The sequence below is a fragment of the Myzus persicae genome, unplaced genomic scaffold, assembly GCF_001856785.1.
Source record: "Myzus persicae strain clone G006 unplaced genomic scaffold, MPER_G0061.0, whole genome shotgun sequence".
NCBI lineage: Eukaryota > Metazoa > Arthropoda > Insecta > Hemiptera > Aphididae > Myzus > Myzus persicae.
This window is the reverse complement of record NW_019100991.1, coordinates 215,865-229,228: the sequence shown is the minus strand read 5'-3', so window position 1 is coordinate 229,228 and position 13,364 is coordinate 215,865. Positions and strand designations below refer to the sequence as shown.

General features: G+C 28.8%; 1 protein-coding gene across 5 annotated transcripts in view; it reads left to right on the top strand.

Annotated features, from left to right (window-relative positions):
• The window catches only part of LOC111027164 (solute carrier family 26 member 10), a 58,478-nt gene that overhangs the window by 37,329 nt on the left and 7,785 nt on the right, over positions 1-13,364 (top strand). For 4 of the 5 annotated variants that reach the window (XM_022305398.1, XM_022305397.1, XM_022305400.1 and 1 more), the window contains one exon: positions 11,126-12,107. In XM_022305398.1, coding sequence (XP_022161090.1) covers positions 11,126-12,107 — 982 coding nt within the window. Of the gene's footprint in view, positions 1-6,756; positions 6,950-11,125; positions 12,108-13,364 lie in introns of those variants that run through there. The other variant, XM_022305401.1, reaches the window with a different exon arrangement.

Sequence of the window (13,364 nt, the reverse complement as noted above, 5' to 3'; positions counted from 1 at the left end):
TACATAGATATGACGGGTTTAATAAGTTTAATTAGCTTATTATACGAGTATTCGTGAATTGTTCAATTGTCTTTCTTAAAATCGTACCTATACATAAAATTAAAATAAAACATGTTCAAATTACGCTGTTTGTCTAGCTATGTCTTTTCAATGGATTTTCTAAGGCTAAAAATATTAATTATACAAACGTCACACTACTTATAATGTTTTGTTTTCGGTTACCAAAAAGTTCGGAATGCAAAATTCAACTTTTTTTAGAACATATAGGTATATATTACAATACATAATTTTTGGTTTTTATCTGCATTTAGTTTATAATTAACCTATGAGTTTCCAAATATTATTTGCATAATGAACGTGATGCAAACTATATTCTATGTGACCTTAAATACGAGTGTTTATCACATATGTAACGAATATAATATTGTAATTACCTATATTATACTTCGATCAAGTAGATATGACACGAGTATACGGCTGTTTAACAAATTTAGAATTCTTTTTTTCTTTCACAAATATGAATTGTTCTATACAAAATATTTAACCACAAGTATTATATTTTATTTCGTTTAAGCAATCAGCTGTTGAATGTTCACGTTACTGGATATTTTTAAACGTTGCTTTAGGTATATAAATATTATTTGGTAAATTTTATTGAAATGTTATATTTTTATTTTTCAATATACAATACAGATGTCACTATGTGAGTTCTTATATTATATCCGTCCAGAAGTGGGCAAAAATTGTAATTTATATGTAACGATGATGAATAACTTTTTTGTTGTTTTTTAAATATAAAAGTATTTTAAATTATGGGTAGCTGGGTAAATGATAAATCTCATTACCACAAAATTATCATCGGGGTGACAAATGTACTCGTACTCATCGATACTCCTCAGAGACGCATATTATCGAGTTTAATAAGAAGACCAAATTAAAATAAAATAATAAAATACTTGAAGTATTAAAAAGTATTAATTGCACATTTACTGGTCGTATTGCAATTAGTATTACTAACTATATTAAATTATCACATTTTCGTAACTCTGAAATATCGTATTATTTGGTGAAATAATTTTCTTGTTTATATAGGTACTAACGCCTATGAGTAATTTCATACAATTAGATTGTAAATTTTTTATTTTTTATTTTAATTATATTGTATGACGTGTAATTTAAGTTTTGACGTAAACTACTTCATGTTAAAAATTAAAAGAAAAGTTATTGCTTCGCAGAAATAGTTAAAATTAGTAATAAAAATGTTGTATACGAATTACTGTATTAGGCATGCAGTTTGCATCTGTTTACTGTGTTTCGCGAACTCTTCATTTGCAAATATCATCAAGACCATTACTGTTATTTATAAACCAAAAGCGTTTTCTAATTCACATTATTATAATAGTATATATGTTTATATTATATCAATACTTATAATTTGCCTAATATTATGAGTAAAGTTATCCTACTTATTAGTTATCCTACCTATTATATTTGTTGTTATTGTTATGTGTAGTTAGTTTGAGTTATTATATTTTAACATAAATACCTAGCTATAAATACATGTTTTAATGAAATATAACTATAGGTTCCTTAAAATTTGAATAGGGTTAAAAAATAATCATAGTTGCATACTAGGCACTATTAAAAAATACCGTTCTTCATAAAATATATTTCACGTGTTGTGTAATGTATACAACTATATAAGTAATGTGCATAGGTAATCAATAGAACACAGGCTAAAATATTTATTTTTCATATAACATACATATTAGACCACGTCCATTCGTTACCGTTTATGTCGTAAATTATGCTACCCCCGATGTACGAGGGCCTTGGTTTACGGCAGTTTCCTAACCGGTGGTCCTTGGGTCAGTCATAGGGGTGGTCTGCGGTACCATCGATTTTTCTTTTGATTTTTTTTTTCAAACAGCGAAAAACATAACGAATTATTGAGGAACCGTATTATACTTGTTAATGAGCAAAAAAAAAGGCCTTCCAACTTTTCGTAAAATTGAGGTGGTCCACGACCTATAAAATATTGTCGAAGTGGTCCGTGGTAGTAAAAAGGTTGGGAAACACTGGTCTACGGACTTGCGGTAGAAATTTAAATGATTATTTAACTTCAAATTGTATTTATTTTAGATTATTCATATAATGATTAAATTTATTATGTAGGTACCTGTAAATAAAATACAACATTAAAAAAATGATAAGAACAAATTTTCATAATACAGTTGCAAGCCACAGCACACTTTTTGATTTCGTACTACACACTCAACAGTTTACACAACATAAACCGTATGGAATACGTACGGAAACGAATACGAATACGTATGGAACCGTAAACCACACGATTTCAGTGTTTGCGGTAAAATTATAATATTTGGAAGCGTTCGTATATGCTTTGATACTGAAAAATAGAACTCGTCGCAAAATCAAGTGTTGGGTATCATAACTTCTTTTCAAAATTTCAAACTGTTATTGACTCATCTCAAACCACATCCATAAAATAGTAATTACTCACTTATGGAAGGATTGTTCAATAATAGTTGTATAATATTATCATACATATAATATTGTATTAAATATTTTGGAGTATACTTTGATTAAAGACTACAATTTATTGAACAAATTTATTATGCCGTAAATAATCGTCTTAGAAAGTTATTATATAAATTCCGATTGCTCAAAAATATGCTAGATATTAGAACTCTTAGGGTTATCTATTTAGTTCTTGTTCAATCAGTTTTCTCATATGGTGTTTCAATGTGGGGTTGTACATATTATTCACACATATTAATATTACAGCAACTATTAATAATTTAATTTATTCAGAGTTTAAAGTTAGAACTATTTTTCAAGTTTATGAAGTTTATGGGGATTTTAATTTTAGCCGTTGCATTGGTATAATACAAGAATAAAAAACAATTTTAATTTAATTGTACCATGTAATCATACGAATTTTGGAACACACGGTCCCATAATTAAAGGAATTTTTTTATTACGTAAATATAATATTAATTTAGCTAACTTTGTTTATTTTACACTATTTTATTCTGGTTTTAAATGTTTATTACCTACTATGTTAACTATTAAAATTTAAGTACTTTAAATTTATAACATTTTTCTTTACATACTCATAATATGAACCCAGCTCATCCGTTTTCAAGCATACTTATGGTTATTGGATGAGCTTGTAAACCTGTTATTAATATTTTATATTTATACTTTTATTTATTTATTTTGTTTGTTTGTTTTTTTAAAAAATAAATTTATTAATATTATTATTATTATATAGTTATGTGCATTGTTCGAAATTATTTTAAAATTAATTAGTCAAAGTATATTTTAATAGCAACGTATAGGTGTTCGACCTTTCATAATTTTTGTTTACAAGATTAAGTACCTACAGTAAATCCTTGTTTAATATACAGTTCATATTATAATACTTGTGAAAAATGTATTTATCTTTAAATAAATAATAACGGTACAAGTATGGAGTAATTAAAGGTTATCTGCAGATAATGTTAGTCAATATTATTTATAAATCACTCTTTACTCTTACATGCTTGTTATATTATATCGATACAAGAATTAAAAGTTTTGATATATTAGAGTTTGCCGCAGGTTTTTGTTTTGAATAGACTCAGTGAAAATTAATAAGTGTAAAAACACAATGCAATCACAATTTATTACAAGAATTCGATTAAAATTATTATTGTTGATGCCTTGTGCTGATTCACTGACCTTATGGTGTTATGAAATATAATACAATTAGCTAAAAAGTTATTATTAACTATTTGGTTTGAAAAATGTAATTTATTTTATTAATTCCATATTTTCGTCGCAGTAGAATTCAGAAAGAAATGTAGAAATACAATCACATAAAATGTTATGTATTTTCTTGAATAAGTAATAATAATTCTAAGAAATTTTAACTTAAGAATATAGAATATTAGTTTCAAAACAAAAATTATTCAATCTTATGAGTTAATTTTATTTAAGTACAGTTATAAGTATTTTGTAATATATTTTTAATTTAAATACTATATCCCTGTACCTAAATTTAATAATATATTTTTAATTTAAATATAAGAATTACTTAAATAATTGTTCATGAAATTATTGTGCAGAACCTCAGTTTATAAGTGTAATTATGGAGTAGAGTTGATTATTATAGTATAATACAGCGGTTATATATTTTAAAGCAATACTCAAGTCATTCAAAAATTTATTATAGTTTTATTGTACAATTAATATGAGTTTATTCATAAACATTCAATATTATGTTTAAATAAAAACGATTGTAGATTTTCGATATTTTTTAATCGATACCTTGCTGTTATTCTATTTTTTATATTTGTCATCAGTAGTAACCATTTATTTATATTTTTTTCTTTTGGCTCTTTCTATTACATTATATTATGTTGATATTATATTAATGATTTCTACATGAAATTAGTATTTATATATATATATATAACCGTATTTTTCTTTAACAAAAATTTAAAATGATATAATAAATATTATATTTGATATACTTTAACAATAATAATTCTATTGTTATATCAACGTTAGGAAAACATGAATTCAGTGCTTATATATGGATATTAGATTTGTGCATTTTCATTACTTAAACATGTTCTGTTTTATTTTATCTAAATTGTTGAAAATTCTCTTTTTTTATGTTAAGTGGTCCCTACTGTATCATGTTTATAGGAATTTATTTCAATTTAATTTTAATGTTGTATACATTTAAGTAATTATCTTGTACCTACTCAAAATATAAATCTATTATATTTTTAGTTAATTTATAAAAAAGGTTACATTTTTACTTAGATCATATATGATTCAAATCCCAATAGAGGACGAAATAGTTTAGGTGCCATTAATTATTTTTGTATATTAATTTTATCACAACGCTGTGAGTTGCGACTATTTAATCTATTATTAAAGTTTTTATGATTCGATTAACTAAAATAAATAGATAATATTGACGTATACGCAATAGTTATTTTTCTAAAATATTTCTGAATGAAATTAAATGTTTTTCACAAACAGTAATTTAATCTTGTTAATAATTTTTATTTTTTTATTTTAATGTATATTTATTGTACTTATCATCATTGAAAAAATTGCTTAATAAGATAATGCCTTATGGTAAATAATAATAGTACTTATGACTATCGAACCGTTTATTGCACTATTGGCAATCACACAACTGTGATTTTATTATGTTCTGGACATGTGTCAAGTTTAAAAGTTGACACATAGTATTTAAAATACTCATAAATGACTTACGTTAAATTTGTCATGGGCTAATATATATTATATATATGTGTTGTAAATTGATCATAGAGTACAGTCCCAGAAATCAAAATTAAATGATTTTGAATAGTAGGGTACCTAAAAATATTTATAGGTAATAATCTATACGACTTATTATGAAAAGATTGCTTTGGTAAAAACATGTCAAGATTATGTTATCATAGAGTGATTCTCAGAATACATTATCATTATCATATTATGTCTGTAAAGAAATTATGAAATACGTATTGTTTTAGGTTCTTAAAAGATTCGAATACTTTAATTTTTGACAAGTTTAGAAAAAAAATCATAAAGTTTACTTTTATCTTCAGGCGTTATTATATGCTTAGGTACCTCTTTATAAACTGTTCCTATGCTGTATGTTATTATTTTTAAACTAATTAGTAAACATTTATGTTGCGTTATACATTTTAAATTAAAAAAAAAAATTTGCAAACATTGTAGAGTTAAAAATATAACAACTACTTAGCATTACGTACCTACATAACGCATCTACGTATATATCGTTATATACGTCGAATGTTTCAATTATTAAATAAATAGTTTCATGCAGTCTTAAAAACACGATAATTTAAATAATGGCTAATAAAGGAATACCACCTGTGCAATTAACTATTGTCTTACATTATGTGTTGGAGATAATGTATAATTATATTAATACATATTTATAGAATAAAAAACTATTACAAGGATTATTGCAAAGACTCGTAGTAGGTAGGTAATTGTTGTTTTCTATAATATAGTTTTGATACGAGTATCCCAGAATGTGTGCGTATAAATTGGGATTACATATTATTATTATTATTCAAAGATACATAGTACATTAGTACATACGTACAGAAAAAAGATAATTATGCGTACTAGCCTAAACAGCAGCCTTATTTACACGACGCCGTCGATATTATAATTCTGCACTAGCAGAGTGTTTTTAATTACTCGCCGAACGTGTTCAAATATGGTTTACTTTTCTCGTAAGTGCCTTCGTAATAAGACGCATATTGTAAATCATACTTTCATAGAGTGGTGTAATTGAGTGGGTGGGGTGATGGTAAGTTTGCTCTCCCTCTCCTCCTGAGAGCTGGTTCTTGTTTTCTTAAAAAAAACATTTATAATAATTTTATGTAATATATAGGTAGTAATAGAATCCTAAAATTTAAAAAAAAATGATGAATTAATATGCGTAGTGAAAAACAATTTTAATCGACTTCTAGCCTCCTACCCTTTTAAATAATAAATATAATGTTTTTAATTCACTTCTACGCACCTACCTATAAATTAAATATTTTTCAAATAATGAGCGATAATCTTCTATAGGTATTTCGTGCTGCAATCACATATTATTATATATTATTATCGTATCGCATTTATATTATTATCCCGCTTATTAATTATTATTGTCGTCTGTAAGTATAATTTATTACATTATCGCATGCGAACTACGTACACATATGCTCAGCGGAAAATCGTATGTCGTTGGTTCGCAGTTTCGAACACTTGTTTACACGTATATAATAAATATCATAATGTCGTAGTTGTGTATGGTTTTTAAAGTTTTCGAACAATTTTTTTTACGTTAGTTAATTTTTGACTTTACACGGTAAAATCATCGGACGGATGCTATGTAGGTACCTATTTATATAATTACTTGTTAAATATTCATAATTGTGTTATACCAATAAGACTAATAATAATATTGTAATCCAGATCGATCTTTATATTACCACTGTTGTTTTCCTGCAGTTTGTACCCACTTCTTTTATAATCGACATGAATCGCGATCTACATTGATTTAATTTTTATTTTCCATTAAACTTCATTACAACGTGGGCCTTTGTTGTAGTAGTTATCACCGGCCGTCTAACGAAAGATGTTTGTTTGATCCTCATTCGCTCGGGAATGTGGTTCACTAAAATGAGAATGTGCAGTGAGGTATATATTACAAATGATTTAATTTTGGGTGAATAATTTCATTAATTTAATATTTGTGTTTTTTTGTACAATGTTTCGTAAAACGTTATGAAATACCTATATTTATTTATTTCCAAAACTGTTTTGTCGTTATGGTGTACGATTGTTGGTCTTACAGTTTAACAAAGTTGTTTTTTTATTAATTATTTGAGTCTTGAAATTACAATTCGAGTTATTTTAACAACCAAAATATGATTGTTTGGATTGTTTTGGCTATGCTTATAATTGTTCTTTCTACTATATGTTGAGCTTTTGCGGTTCTGATTAACTAGACAACAGTTTTCGAATGTTTTTTTAAAGCGATGTCGATTGTAAAATAATAAAAAATTCCTGATTTAATTTGTTCATGATGTGGAATTGTTTGTTGAAAAATATTTCATGAATATGATTTAACAATTGTATAGCGGTGGTTTCGGTTGTGGGGTTTTCCGCCATTAGTGTTTGTACTCATACACTTAGTTTCATTATAGATATTTTTAATTATTGAAAACGATATTCTAGATCAATTTACCATTGCGTTATTGATATCACTATAATATTAATTATTAAATAGTTGACATGCTGGTATTTAGGCAGAATATTTTAGTTCTGAGATTACACGTATATATATTGGCTATAGACACGAGTAGTCTTAACTTATTAATATGATTGATATGATATTGATGAATTGATGATAAATACTGAAATTCGATACATGTTGTTATAACCGTGACTATTACAGAGAAACTATGGTCTGATTCACAGCAGTCCATTTATTTTAATATACACAGTGACTTATAAATGGATATTTAAAAATTAGGTTTTTGCATCTTTCAGTTATGCCTTCAGTTCAATAGCTGATTTTAAATACAAAATAGATACAAATTTTTAGTAGTAAATTATCAGTGAAAAACAATAAGAATATATTATACTTAAAACTTTAAAGCATGCATACGTTTTTAAAATGTAAATAATGTGTTATACCTATAATAATATTATCTACCTAAGTATTTTATGCGTTATTAAGAAAAAAACACTCCGCACCTATATGCAATATACATATTATATCACATAATATTTTATTGTTATAACTTATTACCTAGTTATTAGTATTCTTTGTTTAATTTTTGTTTAGGTATTAAAGTCTATGATGATATATTTTATATTGCATCAAGTGTTTTTACTATTTTAGGAAACGTAGATATTTCACTATTTTTTATTCATTTTTTTTTTTTGATTTGATTTTTCTTAGTAAAATATTCAATTAAAACCCAACCATCTGTACAATGTGCATCTACGAGGGAAAAATTAAAATATACAAAAGTAAATTGACTTCTTTTAAATTTGAAATCCAAATATCACGAAACAGACTTGTATTGAATCAATTTTCTGTTATTTTTTTATTCAAATAAATAATTTTCAAATTACAAATACGTTAAGGCCTCAAATCCTGGTTATATCACTTATATGATTTATACTATCGATTTAAAAAACACACTGTCTTCTTTTCAAAAACTCTAACATAACGGAATAAAATAACGAGGAATTGTGAAATTGTTAAGCCACTTAGTGTGCGAGATTCATTATTCACCCATACCAACATAGTTTAGTCCACCCTTAGGAAAAGCGTTTGAAAATATGTGAAAATGATTTTGTCATTCATTTATGACTACAGTTTAATGTACCGCAGTAAGATTATCATACTATATAGATTGCTTATGAATATCAAAATAAAGTACTACTGTTAATATGTGTGTTTACTTTATAGTATAAGGGAAGAAATAAAACGTTTGCGCCTATTTGTTTTTCGTCAAACAAAAAGTGAAAGTTTCTTTCAATCAATATCAAAATAATTAAAAATTGTCGGAGGTTTTCTTTTTTAATACTTTTATATGATTTGTATCGTATATTGTTATATTATTATAATGACCTTAAGTTTGTAGCCGAAGCGTCTGAAGGTGTGAGTGTATATCGGTGAAGGTTCATCGGTGGTAGTTGATCAATAAATAAAATATACATTTCTTAATTATACTTTTTAATTTAATAAAATACAAAATTACAATAATAAAATCAGGTATTATACTATGGATACTATGATAAAAAAAAAATTATTATTATTTTTCGTGTCGTCCGTTTATGTTTTTCGTTATATTTCTTGGTATTCGGTACACGTCTTGATAATTTAACTCGAATGCGACTGTATACTCTATTCGCGTCTTTAACGATATACTATTATTTATGAATAAATCTACGTATCGATGATTTAATGATATATTATATATACAATACTTACCTATGTATGTATACAGTTTTTATAGTGTATAAAACAGAAGGGGAAGTGATCGTGTGAGATAAATGTTTTGAAAGCTGTTTTTAATTATTGTTTATGCTATGGGAATGAACTATAGTGTGTTGGTGTAGGATCTCTAGAATTTTCAGGATTGAAAACAAAATTGATTTACCTCGTATACGTTTATGAGTGTACCTATAGTTATAGTATAGTCACTGAAGTGTACTCAAAGGGAGTGAGTGTATATAAATCGATACTTCGTCTATTCGTTTTCAAATGTTACTGACTTGCGGATAATATACTTGTGGACTTGTGATACAGCCATGTAGGTACCATAAAATAACAATACCGACGATAATAATATTTTAATAACAACACAAGGAGTTTATTTGGATATATCTGTATAGAAAACGATAGTAGCAGTTTTTAAAATGTTTTGTTAACGTGTAGACGTATTCATGCGGATATGAAATGAATTAGTCGAATGTATTATCGCTGCAGACTTGCAGGAATATATTATAGTATTGCGGCTTATTAATAATTATAATCATGTTATAAGATACGCTACTTAACCTTTAATAAAATATTATTCTGTTAATGAAAATTGGCTTAAAATTTAAATAACTTAATTTGATAACTCTTTTATATAACACGGGTATAAGTAGGTGATCTAACTAGAAAAAAAAATTGTATCGTATTGTTTTTTTTTTCTATTATTGTTGAAAATTAAAATAATTTTATCGTGATTTATACAAATTGTTTTACCATGTGATTATTTTATGTTTTCAAGTATTTCAATGTAGGTATTTATTTTACATGCGTACCTGTCTGTATAGTCATTTTTTAAGTTCGGCTCAGTTTGTTGTTCTGCTGTTTACGTACGCTTATTATTTTACGCATGTGTTTCATAAATGAATCTAATACCAGTATACCAATATCGATTTATTCGTAAACAATTGCATTATATTATATAGATTACATTTATTAGATACTTGGATTATATGTCCTTGATTGAAAGGAGAAAATCTACGAATTGGTTACTTTGATAACATACACGACAATAGTAAATTGCAGTACCTACTACCTAGGTTAGGGGTCTTATAGGATATTAGGTCTTATATGAAAGTAAAAAAGGTTGTCAGTCAATATTTTCAATCAAAATGTCCTGGGAGTTTGTATGCATATATATATATATCCATATACATACACTATATGTTATGCTCAGAGATCATGAGCAAGACAATTTTTCCCTTACATATAACACGATATAATAATATTATGAAAATTTTTTTCTCTCTATTCACGGTAAAAAAAATTACTGTTATCAATTAAATACTTAAATCCCTCTATTATTTAAGTACATTTTTGTATATTAATCAATCTTCCTCATATTTTATTTTTAATAACAACAATTACAAACTGCGATTTGCAAAGTTGGAGCTTTCAAGTGGCACAGATTCCTAATTTTTTAATAATTAAGTCGTACAACAAAATATTACATTGTACTCTAAAAGTGTTATAATTAATAGCAATTATTCTGTTTGTTGTGTGGTCGTGTAGCTACAGCCGAGTCATGGGTAAGATGAGTGGGTCGGTGGTGATCAACGTGAAGCGGCCGGTTTATCAGATGGATGATCTGCATGACTGCAATGTTAACGGGGACGTGGACCTGGAGGCGACCGCCAAGCGGAAAAAGGTATCCAAGCTGAAGTGGTCGGACGTAAAAACGGTGGTGCCAGCAGTCGACTGGCTGTTCACCAACTACAACTGGTCGGAGGACTTCTTCAAGGACTTCGTGGCTGGCTTTACGGTAGCCGTGCTAAACATACCGCAGGGCATGGCATACGCTATGCTCGGCAACGTGGACCCGACCGTCGGCCTCTACATGGCCATCATGCCCGTCATCGTTTATAGTCTGCTGGGTACATCCAGACACGTGTCCATGGGGTCGTTTTCGGTCGTTTGCTTGATGACCGGCAAGGTGGTTAGCATGTACGCCAATTCCAACGCCAACTACATCAACGCCAACATCGACGCGGACGCCACAGCCGGGACGCTCATTGACCAAGCGGTATCTCTGCAGCCGCACCACGCGGCCGCTGTGTACACGCCCATCGAGGTGGCCACGGCGGTCACTCTGATGGTCGGCCTCATACAGATACTTATGTACGTGTTTCGGCTGGGCGTCGTGTGCACGATACTGTCCGAGACGCTGGTCAGCGGGTTCACGGCCGGCGCGGCTGTCCACGTGGTCACTTCCCAGATGAAGGAGCTGCTGGGCGTCAAGATCGATAACCACAACGGGCTGTTCCAGATCGTGCTCACCTACTACGACATCGGCAATCGGATACGAGACGTCAACTTCGCCACGATCACCGTGTCCATCATCACCACAGTTCTGCTGCTAACCTACAATACACACCTGAAAGCCTTCATCAACAAGCGCCTGTTCATGCCCGTACCCATCGAGCTCATCACCATCGTCACTGGGACGGCGCTTTTCCAGTTCACCACGTTCTCGGAAGACTATCAAATCAAACTGGTAAGTGTATCCACTGTTATAGTATCGCGTGTCTTTACTAGGGGTTAGGGACGGTTTATTTTGCACGACAAGCAGTAGCCGAGAGTAGCAGTAGGGACCGGAAGAAGAATAATTGGGTCTGTCACATTAATATTAAGTAAAAAATATAAGGTGGGACATGTATTATAGGAACATTTCTGCATGTAGTACATTATCATTATTAAAAACTTATAAAAACAAAAACTAGGTATAGAAGATATTATACTATTAGATATTATTTTATAGGTATTTTAAGTGATTTTAAGTGATTTAAATTATTTTTTTTATATTCTTCGAACTAGGGTTTTTTGTAACTCCAGACTCTAGAATTTTATTTGTTATCGAATTTGCATTGGACGATGTATAACCACTGTTTCTACTCGAACTTCGAAGGCTGCTCGCATAAATTAATTCGACGGACGAGAAAAAAAACAGTATTTACAATACACTCTTTAAATGCATGATGTTATATTATAGTATTTACGTCTAACATAAAATTCTGAATTCAGTAATGATACATTTCTAACGTTTACTTGTCATGAATCTTGAATCTTTACTACTCGAAGTCATGAATTTTAAAAATGTCACGTGTAGACCGAATAGTACTAAGAGGGTAGTATGATTAGTAAGTACCAAATGAAAGAGAATGATACGATGACTATGTTGGTATGTTATGTATTTGAGACATTGACATATTGTGCATGTTGCTTGATGCTTTATATTCTATGCTTTAAATTTGCTGTTCACATTTTTCGGATTTTTTTTATAGTTTTCAAGGTTTTAGTTTAACTTAGGTGATTTTTCACGTTTGTACCAAACCACATTATAAGTTTAATTTTGCCATCGTCGCGTTTAAATTCAATAATAATAATATGTTACTGTCCTGCAGCGTCTGGTGAACAAAGCGATAACAGCAGAAGTTTATTTGATTCTGACGTGGCAACACGCCAATGCACTATGCGTAGGAACATAGACGATAAAGATAATTTAATAATAAGACACATGTCAGGAATAGAAAATACACGATTGTGTAACTCGTAGATAAAATACTCTTCTAGCTTGCATTTCATAGTCGATACGGGGCGGGACCCAACCCCCTTCGAGCATATAATATACAGCCACGCTTCCAGTATCGAGCACATAATAATATAATATTATGTTATATTATATGCATTTTACATCTGATAAATTATGGTTTGTTCCGGATTGAATAAACACTGTCTATGAGCGTGGCTCTCC